Below are 20,952 nucleotides of genomic sequence, written 5' to 3' on the forward strand. Positions count from 1 at the left end.
CCAGGTGTTTGCTCCAGGCCAAAATGTGTCCACATGGGGGATGCATAGCAAATGTCCTTGGAACGGTGGTTTGGAAGGCTAAAGCCCCGGCTTATTAATAGTGTCAACCCCACCCCTTTTACCTAGAGGGTCGTGGAGTGTGAGGGTGGATTCTACTTGTCCTGAGAGGCCACAACCCAGTGCAGCCCACAAGTTTCAGGAGACCTGGTTTGTGAATGGGGATGAGGGTAAAGGGGTGGCTGGGTGAGGCGCCAGTCTGATATAAGACAGACCTTCACCCCATGCCCAGAGCAAGACCTGCTATACCCTCCTAGGGCTCACCCGACGATCTTGGTCTTTGAAGGAGGTGCGTGTCTCCACTAGTGCATGTGCGCGCTCTCTCGAACCGGGTATTTGCGTATGCGCGCGCGCGCGTGTGTGTTGTGTGCATGTATGCGCGCGAGTGCTCTTTCAACCCGGGATGGTAACCTCCGGGGACAGAAAAATGGAGGGCAGGGAGCAAGGAGGGAAGCATACCAAGGTGGGCGTGATCCTGGACCTTCAGCTGACAAGGCCCAGGGGCGGGGCCTCGTAAAGCTGAGAGGACGCTGGACCGAGTTCCGCTGCGTCTGCGGAGCATGGCCCCTGGGCCGCCAGTCACACAGGGGCTCTTGATGCTGCTGCCTCTCCTGCCGCTGTCGCAGGTGGGTTGGGCCGCGCGTGCGACGGGCTCATGGCAAGTGGGGCGGCCCTGAGTTCGGCCCCGCCCCGCTCAGGATCACCCTTATTCCCACAGGTGACGCTGGGTTCCGCGGACGGCAGCTGTGACCCCTCGGACCAGTAAGTAGCTGGGACCGCGAGAGCAGGGGTAGGAGGGCGGGGGAGGGCGGGGAGAGGCAGAGCCTGGCCCCGTGCGCTGGGAAAGGATGGAGCGGTGGAGTTGAGCTACCCCCAACCGGCTCCAGGTGCCGCTGTCCCCGCAGGTGCCCGCCCCAGGCCCGCTGGAGTAGCCTATGGCATGTGGGGTAAGTGGAAGCCGAGGTGCCAAGCCTCTGGTACGACAGTTCTTCTAGGCTTAGGCGGGCCAAACCCCTTCCATCGACTGCCCCCCAACTCCCTGGACCCCGAAGAGCTCTTAAGCCCCAGGCAGCCTTGGAAGCAAGACCTGATTATAGTCGGCAGAAGGCACACGGATTGTGCAGTTGGCTGGGGACAGAGTGTCCTGGGAATAAACCCAAGGACATCTCTGGCCAGCTCTAGATAGCCAGCCAGGGCAGGCTGCTCCTCGGGCCTGGATCTAGCCAAAGAAGTTTCTGGCATGGAGAGACTTCTCTTGCTCTCCTTTTACCTACCTTGTTATCCTGTCTTGGGTGGTTGGGCACGGCTGACCCCCAGGGTACAGGTGTGCGGTAGATCCTTACTCTTCTCTGCCAGGCTCATCCTGCTTGCCATACTCCTGATGCTTCTGTGTGGGGTCACAGCCAGTTGTGTACGGTTCTGCTGCCTCAGGAAGCAGCCGCACACCCAGACACACATGCCACCAGGATGGCAGCCCTGTGACCTGACGGTCGTCCCTGTGGACAGTGACAGCCCCGCACACAGCACTGTGACCTGTGAGTGTCTGGGGACCCACTAGCCAACATGGGGGGGGGGAGGCAGTGGGCCCTGGGGTGAATGCTGAGCCACAGACATGGACACAAACCCACTCTTGTTCCCTGCAGCCTACAGCTCCGTGCAGTACCCACTGGGCATGCGGTTGCCTCTGTCCTTCGGGGAGCCAGACCCTGAATCCATGGTCCCTCCCACCTACAGCCTGTATGCCTCTGAGCTGCCACCCTCCTATGACGAGGCTGTGAAGATGCCAAAAGCCAGAGAGCAAGCAGTGACTCCCTCTGAGAAACCCAACTCACTGCCTGAGGTCTTGGGGCCCCAAGACCCAGGCCTCGGTGCCCAGCAGCCCTAGCTGTGCCCCTTTGAAAAGGGTAGGAGTTCTTTCTTCTGGAGCCACTAAACCACAGCCTGGATTCTGGCACTGGGAACCAAGGACCCCACCTGTGCCATCCTTCCCTCCCCCACCCCCGGGGAAGGCCAGCCATCCAGCACATTGCTGCAGACTCGGCCTCGTTGCTATGCAATGCCTGGCCGGCCAGCCTGCCCTGTATTGGCCCCTGCCATCCACCAGGGACCCAGCAGTCCCTCAGCCCAGAGGGGCCTGAACCTTGGGAGCCCAAGCCCCACCGGCATGACAGTCCTTTGAGAAGAGAATAAAGTTTATGTGAACATGGTCTCTGCCTTTATGGAAAGAGCTCTAGCGACCCCAGGGTGTCCATGAAGACTTAGGTAGCCGCCCCAGTGTGGGAGGACAGGGCTAATTGGGGGGTGGGGGTCCATTTACTGTTCTTGCTGGTGTTCAGAGCCCAGATCTGGACAGTGAGAAAGGCCAAGGTCAGAGAGAAATGGTCTGAATGGTGTATCCAGGACTGTCCCGCATATCCCTAGCACCCCTCCCTTCCAGGTAGGAACAGTGAAAAGCAGTAGAGTCTGGCCGGAACACTTATTTGATGCAGAGCTATGGGCAGGGAGGGTGACCAAGTCGGAGGACTCTCCTGTCATCTGGCTACAAACTGACAGGTTAGCAGCCTCCCCTGGCCCCCCCGAGGCTCGGTCCCCAGGCTCATCCATTGCTCATCTTCACCATCAGTGGTTACGTCCCCATCCTCGTCAGTCTCCTTGGCTCAGCCTCCATCATACCGAGCGTCTCACACACAGTCATGAGTACATATCTGCCAAGGTCTCACACTCAACCACCATCTGCTGGCAGCTTTATGAACTCCCCGTTTACTCAGGCACCACCAACCCCTAGGCCCAAGACCCTCCTTGAGTATGGTCCAGTCTATGAAATCCTTGCCGTTAGCTCGCCCTTCTGTTTGTGGGATTTCCCATAGTAGATCCCCATCAGCACCAGGAAGCCATCGCCATTAAAGAACCCTTTGTCTGCAAATAATTTTACTGGTCCCGGAATCGCGTTAGAGCTAGGCTAGGCCCACTCCTACCCTTTCCCCTCTAGCTGCCGCTCTCCCCACTCACATGCTCAGATGGCCATGGCCCAAGACTGTAGCCACACCCCACACACCCTGGCAGCCATGACTTACTGTCTCCATCCATGTCCTTGCCCAAGCAGCCCAGCTTACTCTTGGTGAAGTTGATTCCCAGCAGGCTCTCGAGCTGCTCCCACTCTCCAAGCTTCTCCTTTCCATTGCCCTGCTCATCAAACATCTCCAAGACACCGCTGTATTCCTTAATCTGCTCAGCTGACAAGTACTCAGTCTGTGGGGACACCTACAGGTTCACCAGGAGCTCCCCACTACCTTCCTGTCCAGGAGAGGGTAGGAAGCAACCTACCATCTACATGGCTAACCTTCAGGGAACATAATTTAAAAGGAGGCCCTAAAGGAGAGAAGATGTTGAAGAACCAGGAGATATGTGGTGAGCTTCCTGGTGAGTGAAATTCTGACAGAAGCAAAACTAAGCAAGCAGGAGGTGGCGGCAGCCATGAGAACCAGATGAAGGTGATCAGGTATGCACACAAAGAGCCATGGCACAGGCCAGCCTTGTGAGGTGGCATCAGGGACAAAGAAATCTATGTCAAAGACCCTGGGGCCAAAGCAGGAGACAGCAGACGATGATACACAGAAAACCAGCATGAGCCATGGAGAAGGTTCCCAGGTAAAGTCTTCCCTGCCAGCAGGTTGTAGGACTGGGAAGATGCCCTGGGAGGATCATTCCAATGCACAGTTCAGCATCCCTTATCTTTGCACATCCTTGCAGCAGCTCCCTGGACCTGGAGAAATAAAGTGTCTATGGCTAAAGACTTCTTCCAGGCTTCCAAAGCTCCCCCTTAGGCTCCCAAGATGCCCTCACACCCTGGGTGAATTCTCTGCCTGCAGCCCCTGCCCAAATCTCCACCCCACCCACCCAGCTGGTCCACCAGAGGTCCCACTAGGACCACCTTACAATGTGTGCGGCTGATCAAGACATTGCAGTGAGTCCACGCTGCCTTGCATAGAACATGCAGAACAATGGTCCAGCCAGGCTTTAGTGATGCTCAACTACCCAGGGTATCCAGGATACAGATTACAAAATCCTCTTATGGGTAGGAAATCCTGCCAGTCCTATTTCAGGATAGGCTCAGTCCTTCCCTACAGGGTCCTTTCCTAAACCTTCTCAGCCTGGGCATCCCCTACGCCTAAAGGTGAATGCTGAGAGGCTGCAAGGGCTGTTCCCTCCTCGTGATCAAACTACACACACACACACACACACACACACACACACACACGCACGCACGCACGCGCGCACACACACACACACACACACACACACACACACACACATGTGCGCGTAATAAGTCTTTAAGTTTTTAAATTCAGAGCTGAGGAGATGTCTTGGCAGATTAAGAGCTTCAGGGACCCTCACTGGAGGGGGTCATCACTTATTTGTGAAAATTCTTGCAGAAGGCTCAGACTAACAAGCTAGTTCCTCATTTGCCTTAGCCTGGCTGGTCTCCCCTACTCATGTACTGGGTTCCAATCCCACCGCCAATAGTTGGTAAACATGCTATAAAGGCAGAATGACTGAGCAAGGAGGCTAGGGATCCCAGACACCCTGCACAGATGGGGCTGAGGGCCCCAGCCTAGAGAAGAAACATGGGCACAACTTGTGGCCAGGCAAGTGAACCTGGGCCAGGCTGCCACCAAGGGGCTGGCAGGATTCCTCCAGGCAATTGGAGTCTATTTTGGGGTTTCTTGGGAAACCTGACCCCCGTCCTTCCATTCAGAACGCCAACTCCCTAAGGAGTAGTAAGGTGTCGCAGAAACACTCAAATAACCTGTGTCCACTTACACATTTGGTTGGTTGTTTGTTTTCAACCAGTCCCTCTTGTCTGAGTATAGCAAACCAGCAGGCAGTGGTGCTGACCCCCTACAGCATGGTTGGGATCCTCCCTGCTCCTATCCAGGTGATCTGCAGCAGATGCACTGGTGAGAGACCACAACACTCAGAAGTTTACACCTGCAGATCTCAGATCTATGGGCTGAGGGGCTCCTCTCTTGCTCCTAGCTGGCTGGCTGGCTGGCTGCCAAGATTAGTTATGATCTCATCCCACCTGCCCCATGCCTGCCTGGTGGCTCCCAGGGCGTGGGGCACTCAGTGTCCTCTGCCTGCCAGAATGCACAGAGCTGCAGGATGCTACCTGTTCAAAGCTGCTGAGGTCAAAAGATTTGTGCTAATAGGAATGGGAAGGCTCCAGTGTGCAGCAGGGCTGTCTCCCAGGTAAGGTCAGGACTGGGACTGTAGAAGAGGCCAGCTCTGGGTTTGATGTGGTTAGAGGACCATCCTATACCTTTGTCCTGCCTGTGATCTGGCCTTGGTTTCCCCCAGGATCGGGGGCTATCTGTGTACAGAGTACCTTCTTCCCAGGGAAACCACAGCATGGAGACACTGGCCACCCTACCTGGATTCTGAGCTTAGAGTCGCAGAGGGGAGGCAGCAGGTTACAGAAAGAAAGATGTCTTCATGGTCCTGGCCTCACATCTCTCACCTGACTGTTGTAACAAGTCTTTCTCTGTCCTGCTAGCCAGCTCCCAAATAACAGAGATTTACTATGACAGCTCAGCCCTTAGCTTAGGCTTGTCCCACTAACTTTTATAACTTAACCCATTTATACTGATCTACCTTTTGCCTCATGGCTTTTTACCTTCCTTTCATTCTGTATGTACAGATCCCTCCATGTTTCATTGGCATCTCCCTGCACCTTGGTTACCTCCTCCTACTGCCTATCTCTGCACCTGGAAGTCCCACCCACCCATACCTCCTGCCTACCTATTGGCCATTCAGCTCTTTATTACACCAATCACGTGGTGTGCAAACATCCCACAACAGACTGTAGCTCACAACTGTGATTGCAGTTTTCTGCATCCCAGACTTCAACTACAACTCTAAAGTCTTGAAATCCTGGTGACTTCATGGTTTACACTCAAACGTTCTATCCCTGGAGCCCAAGTCAGAGCCAAGACAGCACTCCCCACCCCCTACCCACCCCCCCCCCCGTGGCCCCTCATCCTAGCCCCTAAGAGATAGCCAGATCTCATCATGTTTCTCCTTTTCGTGCTGAGTACCTCTGTGTGCCTTCTGCATCTAGGTACAGAGAACAACAAATCTCCATTCTCCATCATTATATCTTCTGGTCACTAAAGAAGAAAGAAAAACTTAAAATAGCATCTTAGCCATCTTCTTGATGTGTGCCACCGCACATATGTAGAGATCAGAGAACAACTTTCAGGAGTCAGTTCTTCCCCCTCCACTGTGTAGGCACCAGGGACCAAACTCAAGGAGTCAGGATTGGTGGAGAGTCACTGGGCAATCCTACTGCCCCCATCTGGCATACTGTCCTCAAGACAGAGTCTCCTTCTGTGGGTTAACAGTATCCACTGTGTGCAGGGGCCATATTTTGGCTCTTCATGCATCACCAGACCTTCTCTGCTTTTGCGAATACTGCAAGGAACATGGGGATATGCAAAGTACTTTTCAGATAAGTCTAACAGTTGAATGGGTAGAACTTGGAGAAAGCAGATGACTGCCAACACACAAGTGGGCCTGTTCTATTCTGCTGAAGGCCTTGACAGAAAAGACCATAGTTCCCGAAGAAAAGAAAAAAAACAATTCTACTTGCAGATGAAGACCGAGAATGCAATATCAGATCTTCCCTGTTCTCCAGCTTCCATAATCAAAGGACCCATTTCTTTAAATTCAATTGTTGTGTGTGAGAGAAACACCTGTGCGTATATGTGCTTATACAAATCTTGTCCCTCTAATCCAAAAGGCTTACACGGGCAGGGATCAGGCTTGAAAGAGCCAGAAAGGTCCGGGATCAGTGTGTTCCAAGAACCTTGAGACATTCCCCACTGTAGAGCATGCTGTGTATTCTCCGGATAGAACAAGCATATGGCTGGTCATGGATACCAGAGGGTTAGAGATTATGCATACATCACGAAGAGCCCAGTAGTAGGTTTTCTGTACCCTGGTAATAGGTTTCTCCGCTGACACAGTAAGCTGCATCAAGCTGAATAGAAAAAGTGTAAGAACAGGTTTATTTGAGCAAAGCAACTCCTGGGTGAATTCTCCAGTCACAGAGATCAAGGCTCAAGAAGCCACATTCCTGAGCTAAAGCACAGAACTTATATGGATTGTAGGCAAGGGGTAATGACGTGTCTGCCACAAGCTGTGTCTGGGCCACTTATTCATTCGTGTTACAATGCAAGGACAAGCTGGATTTCAACCAAACACCCAGTAGGTGCTTTCAAAGGCAGAGACCACTATGCTAGTTTTATTTCTGCTGTTTAAGGTAAAACACCCTGACAAAAAGCACTGTAAGGAAGAAACGGGTTTAACATCACTGTGGAGAAGTCAGCATGAGGTAGCTAGGCATATCACACCAACAGTCTGGAGCAGAAAGATTGCTGGGATGTGGTGGCACACACCTTTAATCCCAGCACTTGGGAGGCAGAGGCAGGCAGATCTCTGTGACAGCCAAAAGCTGTTACATAGAGAAACCCTGTTTGCTTGTTGTACTCAACTCAGTTTCCCCACTCCTGTACTCAGGCCCCCGTAACTATTGAATGCAATATTCACAGTGTGCTGGATCTTCCCACATCAGTTAATTATGCAGATCCCCACAGACATGCGTATAAGCCAACAAAATGCAGACAGTGTCTCACCGAGCCGGCTCAGGGTTCTAGGTGTGTCACACACGGATAACGAGAACTACCCCAACCACCGATTCCGCCCTGTACTACCTTCCTTTTGTGATCTCTAACTTCCCTGTCTTCCATAAATTCCCCAGACAAACGGAGTCCTTATCTCACCATCTTCCTGGAAGAACAGCTTGTGGAAAGGGGTGTTTTGTTGTTTTTTGTTATTTTAAAAAGAAAAGCTAGCTGGTGTTGGTGGCACACACCTTTAGTCCCAGCACTGAGAAGGCAGAGTTCGAGGCCAGCCTGGTCTACAGAGTGAGTGCCAGGACAGGCTCCAAAGTAATACAGGGAAACCCTGTTTCAAAGAAAAAAAAAAAAAAAAAGGAAAGCTAAATAAACACTGAACCCCCAAAACATATAAAGTGAGTCAAAGAGCCGGTACGGTTTAGTAGACTGTTGTGTGAGGTTTTGCTTTTTGGCTTTTTGAGGGGCCCACCACCCAGCTCCTCAATAAATCACACACGGAGGTTTGTTCTTAATTATGAATGCCCGGCTTTAGCTTGCCAGCTTTTCTTAGATTAACCTGTCTACCTTTTGCCTCTGAGCTCCTTACCTTTCTCTTCTGTATATCTTACTTTCACTCTTACTTTGTGGCTGGCTGTGTGACTGTCTGTCTGTCTGTCTGTCTGTCTGGCCCCTGCCGTCCTCCTCCCTGTGTTCTCTCTCCTTGCCCCTCCTTTTCCTCATCTCTCCTTCTATTTACCCTCTCTGCCCGACCGCCCCGCCTATCCTTGCTCCTGCCTCGATACTGGCCATTCGGTTCTTTATTAGGACCATCAGGTGTTTGTTTTAGACAGGCAAAGAACCACAGCTTCACGGAGTTAAACAAATGCAGCGTAAACACCTGTGGCTCCTTCCAGCACTTCGCACTCTGCCTCATGCCCTAAGCCTCTCCATCCTAGGGTCTGGGCTTCACTTCCCTCCCCCCCAATTTCTCTTCCCCATACACCCCTGCAGTTTTGGCCATGCACCTCTTGGCTCTTCTCTCCGTCCGAGGTGCCTCTTGGTTGGATTGACGGCCCTCGTTCCTCACTCCCTTCTCTTCCTCTCTAGCACCTTCCACCACACTGTCCCTGTTCAATCTGGACCCTCGCAGATGTCTCTGTTCATACTCTGTCTCATAATTACAATAAAAACCATACCTTGCAGCAGTCATGTCCTCATTTTCACTCATCTGGTGCTGGAAACGCTGGAGGGGCATGTATGAGCCTCCTTCCAAGGGGCTCGGCCTCTCCTAACCAAACCAAGCTGCTGATTTGCCTCTAATAAGGTATGTATGGATCATTTGTTTCTGCTGGCTTCTGCCACCCACCATATTTGACTCCAGAGTCTAGAGTCCACCTCTTCAGACACGTCTTCCTTCTGTCTGCTCTAACCATCTGTCTCTCCCACTCTCCTCTCCTGGAATCTACTACACCCTCCTGGGTTCTCACCACGGGGCCATCTATCTACTAAGAAGCCTGCTACACCCTCCAGGGTGCTCATGTGGACATATCTCTACCAAGGCACTTACTCTTCTCTCTCTTTTAGAACCCCCCTTTTCAAACAGACTATCCAAGTAACAGTTATCGCCATGCCTGAACATCTACCCTCACTCCAAGACAGTAGAACACTGTACTGGTCCAGCAGTGATTAGGTTTGATCTGCGCCCTTGGGACAATGTTTGTTAATGACATTTCTAAAATGACAGTGAATTTTTTTTTATTTTCTTATTGTTTCTAGTATAAATTTCTTTACTATTTTATACTGGAAAAATGTAGATTCCTATAGTATCACAGATAGAGGAAACCAAATGTTTTCATAATGAAGTCACTGGGAAAATCCTTTTTTCAAATATAATTTTGTTCAGGTAATATTGTCTGATAAATCCAAACTGTGAAGTGAGAACTTAAATGGCCTTACTAAGACTATGGTCGATGCATTTGTTTGATCAGTGAAGAGGATTACAAATGAAGGCAAGTTCAAGTTAAGACAATTGGAGAGATGTCCGTATACCATGGCATCTTCTGCAGTAAGTATTATACAATGCAACCTAGGTGCCCATTCACCTTGATGAGGAAAATGCAATACACATATCTAATGAAGTAGTATTCAGCCTTTTAAAAAGGAAATCATGTCACTTTAACATAGATAACCCGGAGGGCTCCATGTCAAGTGAAATAAGCCATTCATGAATACCACATGATCTCACTTGTATGTGGACTCTGAAAAAATTGAACTCACAGATGTTGAGAGCTGAGCGGTGGTTAACAGCACATGAAGGAAGGTGTGGGAAGGGCAAGAAGATGTTGATGAAAGGACGTGAAGTCTCAGGAGAATAGAGACTTCAATAATTTGTGTATTCAGGCTGTGTGGCTTGAGGGAATCACCAGTTTAGTAAACAATTTTGTGAATGCAAAAAAAAAAAAAAAAAAAAAAAAAAATAGAACCCTCCCTTTCCCCAAAAGTCTCTCCCAGTCCATTTCTTTAGCTATTGTCACCTCTACCTGGTCTAACCACTTGTCTCTCCTCTACTGGGCAAGTGTCACCCTGGAGGCTGCCTGCTTAATCTATCTACTCTTACTACAAAAGCCACATCAATGTGCCAGAAAGCTCCTCTTACCCTACTGGGCCCCTGTCATATGGAACGAGAAGCCTCTTTTCTGTGACTTGGACATTTCTCTCTGACAACTCTTTCAGTCTGCTTGTGGATGGCCCGGATTGAAATTCTTGTCACCCTCTCTTGATCTCTTGCCCCTCCCCCCCCCATTCCCTTTGTTCTTGGATCCTTCCTGGAGCTTCTTTGCCTCCCCACAGCTTCTCTGCACCCTCTTGGGCCATCAGAACCCTTGTTCAGAGTCCCTATCTGTGACTTTCTTTGCTCCCTCCCCATTGAAGCTACCTGCTCTATCTCTCGCTATACACTCTCCTGGGCCTATATGTTGCAGCCCTGTCCTTTCTTCTACTAGGAGCTGATGTGTTTTCTGCCCTCAAATAATACTGATGCAGTAAACCAGATTAAGCCAAACTGAAAAAGTATAGCAACAGATTTATTGAGCAAGGCAACTCCTGGGTGGGGTCACTGGTCTCAGAGATGGAGGCCAGAGAGGTCACAAAGCTGAGCTAAAGCAGGGAGGTTTTATAAACTGTAGGTGAGGGGTGATGATGTGTCCACCACAAGCTGGGTTTGTGCCCAAATACGATCAAAAGCCGAGCACTTAGGCAGGAAATTGGGTGGCTGGTGGCTTCGGGAGAGGAAGTTACAATAGTCTCCAAGAATGCAGAACTGCACTTTGGTGCCTTGCCTTTGTTTGAGATTCTCTGAGCTGGTGGAGTTGGGAGAGAGCAGAGGGAAGGGATTCCTGGACCATGCAGGGGCAAGCCAGAGCCTCCAACCAAACAGGTTCTACTTGCTAAGTCCCTCAGCTTCTCTTCCTTAAGGACCTACACTGCAATTTCCTTACTACCCCCCACCCCCTCAGAGCTGTCTGCTCTGTCTCTTCTCTATGCCTCCAAGATGACAGAATCCTCGCTAAGGTGGAGTTCCTGCTTCCCTCAATTACCCTGTTCTCAACCCTTTCTCCCTAGAGATTCAAATTTCTTCTCAGACTCCTCAGATGTCTTCCTGCAAATGGCTTGGCCTCAGTACCCTCAATTTCCATATTCTCTCATATGGTAACAACTTCTGCCACTGCACAAATGGTCCCAAATCTCTAACTCCCCCGACTCTACACTCCCCAAAAGTCTTATCTCTAAGTCTTTTCTACTTTCCCCTCAGCAACTCTCTCACCTCTAAGATTTCTCTGTGTCGGCCCTCAATCAATCTTTTAAGACTGTTTGTAAACACTCTTTATCTCAGGGTTTGTGAATTCACTGGGTGTGGTTAAAGACTCTGTAAAATCTGTAACAAAAATTTAGTTTTAAACCTGTAACGGGCAGGAAAGCACTGACTGCTCTTCCAAAGATCCTGAGTTCAATTCCCAGCAACCACATGGTGACTCACTACCATCTGTAATGAGATCTGGTGACTTCTTCTGGCCTTCAGGCAGAACACTATTCATAATAAAGAAATCTTAAACAAACAGAAGAAGCTTCTAGCATTGCCAGGCGGTGGTAGGGCACACCTTTAATCCCTGTGTTGCTGCAGTTTTCTTGTCCTGCGAGGTCCCACCGTCCTTCAGTCCCAAATAAACACACAAAGACTCATATTAATTATTAAGCTGTTAGCCAATGGCTAGGACTTCTTATTGGCTAGCTCTGTCTTAATTAATAACTACTAATCTATGTGTTTTTACATGGTCATATCGTACCAGAAAATGCCTGGTGCGTCCTTTCTTACCAGTCTCACATAGCGTTCTTTTCCCACCTCTCTCTGCCCACCTTTCCCAGAATTCTCCTCGTCTCCTAGTCTGGTATCCCTGCCTATCCTTCCTGCCTGGTCACTAGTCAAACAGCGTTTTATTCATTAACTAATGAGAGAAACATATATACAGAAGGACATCCCCATCATCCCAGCACTCAGGAGGCTGAGACAGGCAGATCTTTGTCAGTTTGAGGTCAGCCTGGTCTACAGAGTTCTGGGACAGCCACACAGAGAAACACTGTTTTGAAAAACTGAAAAAAAAAAAAAAAACTTATAACAAAAGGTTGGATCTTAATGTCGTGGGTTTAAGCCAATAGAAAGTGTCCCAGGTCTCATCGTCGCACGGAACTTTTTCAGGGTGAGCTTTTAAGCACAAAAGCCATATTCTCAGTTGGCATACTTCAGTTGACAAGAACAGTTAGCCAGAAGCAGAATTACAGAGCCAAAAATCAGGGCTAGCACATTTAGAGACTCTCCTCTCCAGTAACTATGGCCTTTGCTTTCATTTTTGGCAGGTGGTGCTATCTACATGCTGAGTTTTACAGCCTGAGTGAGTGGCACCTCCATGGTGGAAATCAGTTGTGCTAAGGTGATTCAACTCTTTGGAAAATAGATCTATTTACTGTATATGTAACTTTGATTAAATTCTTGTGCTAAAAAAAAAAGGTAGATATACTAGAAAAATAGATGTTTTTAAATAGCAACCATGTAGCTCACCTCCATCTTGGCTGATGACCTCTTCAGGATGGAAGCAATCATGTGACTGGTAGCCATCTTTACTAAGGCTAAAGAGTACATGCAATATAACTTTACCACCATCTCTTTAAGATGACCACATGGGCTGGGTGTTGGTGGCACACGCCTTTGATCCCAGCAGGCAGAGGCTTGTGGATCTCTGTGAGTTCAATCAAGACCAGCCTGATCTACAAGAACTAGTTCCAGGACAGTCTCCAAAGCCACAGAGAAACCCTGTCTGGAAGGGAAAAAAAAAAAAGGTATTTAACTTCTACATGTATTAAAAAAAAAAAAAAAATCAAAGAAAATAAAGCCAGGTGGGGTGGCATACACTTTTAATCCCAGCAGCACAAGGTAGACAGAGGCAGGTGGTATCTATGTGTTTGAGTCCAGCCTGGTCTACAGAGCTAGTTCCAGGACAGCCAGGGCTACACAGAAAAACCCTATCTGTAAGAAAAGAAACTGTAAGCTGTGTGTGGTAACCCCAGTACTTGGTAGGCAAAGGTAGGAAGATAGCCACAAGATTTAGACCAGCCTATTCTACCTACATAGCAAGATCATGTCCTCCCCCCAAAAAAGAAATGTAATAGTTGAGTAAAACACACTTTTAGTTAGGATTTCTATTGCTGTGAAGAGGCACCATGACCTCAGCAACTCTTATAAAGGAAAACATTTCACTGGGGCTGGCTTACGTTTAGTCCATTATCACTATGGTGAGAAACATCGCAGCAGCCAGGCAGACATGGTGCTGGATGGAGAAGGAGATAGAGTACTTACACATTGGCCCACAAGCAACATAAAGTATCTATCTCACTGGGTGTAGCTTGAGCATGTGAGAGACTTCAAAGCCCGCCCCCACAAGGACACCTCCTCCAATGAGACCACACCTCCTCCAAGCAGGCCACACCTACTCCAACCACGCCACACCTCCCAATATTGGCACTTCTGGAGACCATTTTCTTTCAAAACACCACAGAGAGAAAGCAAGGTCCAAGAAAGAAGCAGCAACCTGTATAAGCTGCCAGAAGAAAAGAAACCCCAGGAGCTGGAGAGATGCCTCAGCAGTTAAGAACACATACTGCTTTTCTAGAGGATCCGTTCAGCATCTCTAGAAAAGACGTATCTCTGGCAGTGGTGGCATGTGCCTTTAATCCCAGCACCCAGGAGGCAGAGGCAGGCAGATTTCTGTGAGTTCAAGGCCAGCTAAGGCTCTTACATAAAGAAACCCTGTCTGGAAAAACAATTAACTGTTTAAGAAAAGCAGATCAGCTGGGTGGTGGTGGCACACATCTTTAGGAGACAGCACTGCTTAGGAGGCAGAGATAGGTGGATCTCTGTGAATTTGAAGCCAACCTGGTCTGCAGAGTTCCTCCAAAGCTATAGAAAAACCCTGTCTAAAAAAAAAAAAAAAAAAAGCAAATGAGACCACGAGACCACACACAGATACACAGACATACAGGTGGGGAGAACTCAGTGCAGGTGGGGGCTGTCTTTAGCAAGCACACAATGCCCTGAGCTCCATTCCTGGAAGAGAAAGGAAAGCAATGCATGTCTGGGAAGGAGCACACACACACACACAGGTCTGGGGATGGAGAAGAAAATAGAGGAAACAGGGCAAAGAGTTGAGGTGGTTTAGTGAGGGCATCAGTGTTATCAGTCCTAAACCTGCCCATTACTTTGGTAAAATAGAAAATTAGGCTCTTAGCTCGCTGGTAGTAGGCCCACCTAGCATGCATAATAACCCAGGATCCATCTCCAACTCAGCCAAATAATTTGCACTGAAACAAATATCCAAGTATTTGCCAGCCTCCCTGAAGTCCCCATACTCCCCACCCACCACAGGAGATGGTCTTCCTGGGCCCGAAGAGAGTTGGATGGAAGTACCAGCCACCAGAACCTAACCACCAGAGAGAAAAGAGGCTTTCTCCATCCTTGAAAACCCAATTGTCCCGTGGCCTCTGTCATCATCTCTGCCAGGCCAGCCTGAGCCTCGGTTACCTTTTAGTGATATAAAAGGATGTGATGGGTGGTGCAAAATGTATTGCCAGATCTTATCTCCCCCCCCCCTTTTTTTTTTAAGTTTTTTTTTTTTTTTTTTTTTTTTTTTTCTTGGCTTTTCGAGACAAAAAAACCTGTGTATCCCTGTTTTTCTGGAACCAGCTCTGTAGACCAGGCTGGCCTCAGACTCACAGAGGATGTGCACTGACCACCACCCTTTTTATTCTTTAAAGATTTATTTATTTTTGTGTTCTGTGAATGTGTGTTTGTCTGAGTGTACATATGTGGCCCTGGCACTGGAGCTACAAACAGTTATGAACCGCCAATCATATGAATGCTGGGAATCGAAAAGGGTCCTCTAACATTAACAGCTGAGACACCTTTCCAGCCCTCTTGTTTTCTTTTCTTTCTCCCGTCCCTCCTCCCCAAGGTTTTTCTGTGTAGTCCTAACTGTCCTGGAACTCGCTCTGCAGACCAGGCTGGCCTCAAACTCAAAGATCCACCTGCCTCTGCCTCTGAGATTAAAAGCACGCCACCACTGCGCGGCTGTCTTTGTTTTCTTGAAATAGGGTTTCACCACGGCGCCGAGGAACACGTGATCGCCCTGCTCTCCACTCCTTTAGTGCAGGGATTTCAGGCTTTGTCCCCAGGCCACCTAGGATTGCCCCCTCTTGTTTAATGTTTCTGAGGGGTTAAATGGATGCTGACTTGGAAGCCTGAGCCTGCTAGTACAAGCGTGCCCCACGCGCCAAGATCCGGGACGCAAGGTCAGCACCTTAAGAGGGTTACTGGGGTCAGCTGGACATTCCGCCCAGGCCACACCCTGACACAGTCCACGTCCCAGGTCAGTCCATCAGGCCACGCCCCTTCCCCGCTCCACTTTTAGCCCCACCTCTTTTCCCTTGCTCAACCAGCCCGGAAGTGGCAACGCCCAGCGCTCGGAAGTTCCGCTTGTTCCCACCAGCAGGCGCTCGAGCATCGCTCACAACCCGGTGCGGCGGCCCGGGCTTTTCCGTGTTCGGTGGCTTGGATCTTGGAACTAAGTGCTTGGGCTGGAGACCAGGGGTGGGGCCTCTCCCTCTCTGTTTTCGAGACGCTGTCTTGTTCTGGCTCCCACAATTGCAAAGAACAAAAATAGACATAAATTCCATCCCAGCCACCTGGTAAGCTGACGACAACTACAGCCCCGCAGGTGCAGACGCTGTCAGTCTGTGCAGGAGTCAAACTTCCCGACTAACAATCCCTGCAAACAGCCTTCTACAGCCTGGTGGCGCCACGTTCCCACCAGGCGAGCCAACAGGCCTGGACCTAGTCCTTGGATCGGGTGGTACCACCCTGTACTCCCTGCTCTGTCCAACCTCAGCTTAGCTCAGGCCCAGCTGAGCAGACCGAGGCCCTGGAGTCTACGATGGGACAGGGAAGGGCTCGCTCGTGTTCTTTTCACTCGAGTGTGCAGCAGAGCCATTTTGTCCAAAGGCATTGAGGGCACAGGCTGCCCTGCTCATTAAAGGCCAGTGCAGCCAGCCACCAGAGTAGAAGTGGCCTTTGCGTCTGCCAGGGAGCTCCGTACTGTCCACTTCTCTAAGGTATGGAGGGAAAACTAAGTCTGGGGAGTAAAACCAGTGCAGGTGCATGTCCTCTTTACAGAGTCCTGGCCTGGGAGGCGACATCCACAAGCCATGGTGGGCAGATGAGGCAGCCGCGGGCAGACATGAACCTCTTGCCAGCAGGATCCCAGGAACACCTAGTTAGTCCACCTCGTCGGTGTTGAGTCAAAGACCTCCACACTCCTGCTGTCCCTACTGCAGGGCTGGAGGGCTTCATATCCTCTTAGACGTCAAGGACAAGCCAGGAGGTGGTGGTGCACACCTGTGATCCCAGTACTCGGGAGGCAGAGGCAGGCAGATCTCTGAGTTCATGGCCAGCCTGGTCTACAGAGTGAGTTCCAGGGCAGACAATGCTACACAGAGAAACCCTGTCTTGAAAAAAAGCCAATCAATAATAATAATACAATTAATAACAATAAATAAGTATATAAAACGTAAAACTTCGGAGAGTGATAGAAGGGCCAAGGAATCAGAATAGGAGGCCCTTGGAAGTCTGAGCTAGTCAAAAGGGCCAATCCCAGAGGATTTAGGGCAGGCCTAGGCATGAGCCCTAGGGGCATTGCAGCAGGGCCCAGCCCATCTCACAGGGACGTCACACAGAAAAGCTCCAGGGCCCTGACTCCCTTCATGGCCTTCCATGCTGGTTTTCAAAACACCTAGCACCTTTGACCTAGCCTCCCCAGGAAGGCTGAAGGCGATGGATGATGCTGGCTCCAGCATGCATACCTGCAGCTGGAGGCCAAACCCCTCCTCAAGCCCCATACCATGAGTCCTTTCAAACCACAGTCGTGTGAACGGCCTGGATCCCTGGCTTGCCCTCCGCCCTGCCTCATTGCTGATTTCAGGCAAACCTTGCATCATCTCCCAGGTGGCAAGTGACAAAAACTACAGGGACAGGATTCTAGACAAACAGCTTTTGGACCCCAGAGGCCCACTCAGGAGGAAGCTGTCCCTGTAGGACCCAGGTCCTGCCAAGGGTGTGTGGGCTGAGCCCCTGAGTCCCCACTGAGCTGCTCTGGGACTTGAGGCTCTGCAGAAGGCTGCTGACTGCTTCTTGCCTTAGGGCCTGCACAATGGGGCCCAGGGCCCAGCCTGAGTGTGAAGTATGGCTGAGCTTGGCTTAGAGCATAGCTCAGTGGCTTTGGGTGAGGAGGCTATTTAGAGACCCCTTTGTTCCTACCCCTGATGAGCTCAGGGTGCCTACCATCACTTCAAAAGGTGCTAGCGCTAAATATGGGTTCTCATTAGAACCCCAGGCCTGGGACAATGCCAGTAGCATGGTGGGCAGGCTCATGAATGAGGCAAAAGATCAGCTAGCCTGTGGAAGAAGCAGGAGCACCCCCCCCCCCAGCCCTATACCCCAGGCAGGGAGGGGACAAATAGAAAGGAGGCTTGGTCCTTCCCACTCCATATCTGAAAACTGACTTCACACCTAGCATGAGCCACTGGGTGGAAATCAAAAGACCGGTAGGCTTGGAAGGGGAGAAATGTGGATACATGCAAGAGGCAGGTGCTGAGTGGTCATGAGCTCAAAGCCTGCTTAGGCTACATGAGATCCTGTCTCAAAAACATTTTTAATAAAAAGAAAAGTGATGATTCACCCTTTAATACCAGCACTTGGAAGGCAGAAGCAATGTCTCTGGGCAAATTTGAGACTTGTCTGGTCTACATAGCAAGTTCCAAGCCAACCAGGCACCATAATAAGTCCCTGTCTGAAAAAAAAAAAGACAAAACCAAAATAAATTTTTAAATAAACAAATGAAAATAAAAGAGCTGGGCATGTTAGTGCACACTTTTAATCCCAGCATTCAAGAGGCAAGAGGCAGGTGGATCTCTGTGAGTTCAGGGCCAGCCTGGTCTACAGAGTGAGTTCTAAGACAGTCAGATCTACGTTGTGACACACTTTCTCAAACAAAACAAAACAAAACAAAATAAACAAACAAACAAAGCCCATAAAAACAGTAAAGACTACCTACCAACTGGCAGGAAATCTTTCCATATCAATGGCACCCTAAATAATATAGGGAGTCACAAGCTCCCTACATTAGGTTGAGCTACATTAGACCACAATCAAAGAAGAAAGCACTTCCCCCGAACAACAACAACAAAATGTGTTGGGGGAGTATTTATTTGATTTTGAGACAGAGTCTAACTGACTGACAGAACTCACTGTGTAGCCCAGGCTGACTGACAGAACTCACTGTGTAGCCAAGGCTGACTGACAGAACTCACTGTGTAGCCCAGGGTAGCCTTCCAAGTGTTAGGATGACCCTCACGAATCACTACACATCCACACACTGGGTTTTCTGGGATGTTTGTTTGTTTTGTTTTTGAGACAGGGTTTCTCAGTGAAGCCCCGGCTATCCTGGAACTTGATCTGTAGACCAGGCTGGCCTCTTACTCAGAGATCCAACTGCCTCTGCCTCCTGAGTGCTGAGATTAAAGGCGATCGAGTGCTACTACCACCTGGCTGTATTTTCTGTGCTATTTATAGCAGCTTATAATAGCCAAAACTTAGAAACACCCCAAATATCTATTGATAGATAACTAAAACATGGTATGTGTGAACAATAACATACTGTTCAGCTATAAAAGAAATTAAAAAGCCCGGTGGTGGTGGTACACACCTTTGATTCCAGCACTCAAGAGGCAGAGGCAGGTGGATTCCTGTGAGTTCAAGGCCAGCCTGATCTACAGAGCAAGTTCTAGCTCAGCCACCAAAGCCTCCAATGCTACAGAGAAACCCTGTCTCAAAAAACCAGAAAAAAAAAAAAAAGAGAAAGAAAGAAAGAAAAGGAAATGAAATGAAATACTGATACATGTGTAGTGTATAAAAACTGAGAGCTATGTTGTTGAAGCTGGATTTAAGGCCACAAATGTAGGATTCCACTTTGGTCAGATTCACAGAGACAGAAGATGAAAACAAGCATTAATTATTTTCCTTCTGGAAGATAGAGATTCTGGAACTAGTGATAGTTTCCATCTGGGAGATTGAGATTCTGGGACTAGTGATAGTTGGTGTGCAGCCTGTGGATGTCTCCAATGCCAATGAATTGAGGGGTATGGTGGTATGAGCCTGTGTGCTGTCCTTCTGTGTCAGGGAGGTAGACGCAGGGGGATTGGGAGGTCAAGGTCATCCTTGACTCCATAGTGAGCTAGTGGATACATGAGACATTCTTTCAAAAAAAATGAATAAATATGATTTATAAAATGGCATATCATGTTGTATTTTTCCACATTTAAAATTTTTATTCTATTTTATGCGCATGGGTATTTTGCCTATATGTATATCTATGCACCATGTGCATGTCTGGTGCCCACAGAGACCAGAAAAGGGTGTTGTATTCCCCTGGAATTGGAGTTACAGAAAAGTTAGGAGTCTCTATGTGAGTGCTGAGAATCAAACCCAGATCCTCTGGAAGAACAGCCAGTGCTCATTACAGCTGCTGAGCCATCTCTTCAGCCCATACCACATTAAAGGAAAAAAAAAAAAAAAAGCCACTGAGAAGGTAGAGTTCCATGTTGAGTAACTGAGAATCACTAGAAATATTTGAGGGGTCTCCCTTCTGATTAAGTCCATGTGGGGGCTCTTTGTGGAGACCTCCCTGACTGCAGCTGAGCAGGGGAAGGGCGAGGAGAGCAAATGGAGACGTCAAGCTTGGGTTCACTGAGACTAGAAGGCTACAACTCAGGACCTTCCTCAGAGAGGGTCACTCTGGCAGCCTGGGGCGTCTTTCTGTTTACAAATGATATCATACAGAGATCTTCAGCCTAAGGGAAATCCAGGACTGCTCGAACAGGAAGCATTGTGGCCAGAACCATGCCTGGTAAAGGTCCTGGGCCCATTGTACCTCAGGTCAACACCATGTACCTTGTGCTGACTGGGAGCCTTGTAGTTCCCAGAGGCCAGGCAAGGCTTGTAGATGGCCCACTGGAAATGTCTGTCCCTCATGGCACTGTACATTGTCTTGTCCAGTGACCTCAGCTAGTTCCCTGGTGCAGAAGGTCACTTCCAGGAATACGTCATCTTTAGCTGTCACACACCTGGTGGGACCCAGCAGGCTGTGGACAGGAGTCTGGGAAACCTTCAGTGCTAGCAGCTCTTCTGTGGCTCCTTAGCCAGCACCCTTAGGAGCCTGGACTCCATGGAAACATTGGCAGCTTGCCCTACTGCTGCTACCACAGGTGTGAGATGTTTACCTGGCAGGTGCTGGAAGGGCTTACTTAGTCTTAGGATAGTGGGTCCCAGGGTGCCATCTGCTGCGAGATGAGTTCCCAGGATGTCATGAACTCCCTTCCCCCAGGCAAGGCCCTAGGCAGAGGAGAAGAAAGCTGGAGGCCAGGGGCCTGCACCTAGCAGCTCAGAGTCTAGGTTGCTCCTTTGCCCTAGACAAGCTATCATGACTGCAGGATCCAATATGGCCAATAGTATGTGTGCGTTCCCATTCATTGGCCCCAGCCCCCCTTTCTGAACAAACATGTA

At 49.5% G+C, this 20,952-nt stretch overlaps 2 protein-coding genes across 4 annotated transcripts; one reads left to right on the plus strand and one right to left on the minus strand.

The window, feature by feature from the left end:
• Window positions 1–522: 522 nt before the first annotated feature.
• Window positions 523–2,264, plus strand: Tmem52 (transmembrane protein 52). 3 transcript variants are annotated; one of them, XM_051173816.1, is made up of 5 exons: window positions 523–683; window positions 776–819; window positions 945–1,004; window positions 1,414–1,592; window positions 1,701–2,264. In XM_051173816.1, exons 1-5 carry the CDS (start codon window positions 618–620, stop codon window positions 1,940–1,942), a joined length of 591 nt encoding a protein of 196 aa, XP_051029773.1. In that variant the 5' UTR covers window positions 523–617; the 3' UTR covers window positions 1,943–2,264. The 3 variants fall into 3 exon arrangements, with proteins under 3 accessions (XP_051029773.1, XP_051029774.1, XP_051029775.1); XM_051173817.1 differs by having other exon boundaries at window positions 524–683; window positions 963–1,004; XM_051173818.1 differs by lacking the exon at window positions 945–1,004 and having other exon boundaries at window positions 524–683.
• A 608-nt stretch (window positions 2,265–2,872) lies between these two features.
• On the minus strand, window positions 2,873–12,903 carry Calml6 (calmodulin like 6). Its single transcript, XM_051173885.1, has 3 exons — window positions 12,847–12,903; window positions 3,132–3,306; window positions 2,873–2,973 (listed from the first exon to the last, which is right to left on the minus strand). The coding sequence occupies exons 1-3, from the start codon at window positions 12,901–12,903 to the stop codon at window positions 2,873–2,875; spliced, it is 333 nt and encodes a 110-aa protein (XP_051029842.1).
• Window positions 12,904–20,952: the final 8,049 nt, after the last annotated feature.

Source organism: Phodopus roborovskii, unplaced genomic scaffold, assembly GCF_943737965.1.
Source record: "Phodopus roborovskii unplaced genomic scaffold, PHOROB, whole genome shotgun sequence".
In the NCBI taxonomy this organism is placed as follows: Eukaryota; Metazoa; Chordata; class Mammalia; order Rodentia; family Cricetidae; genus Phodopus; species Phodopus roborovskii.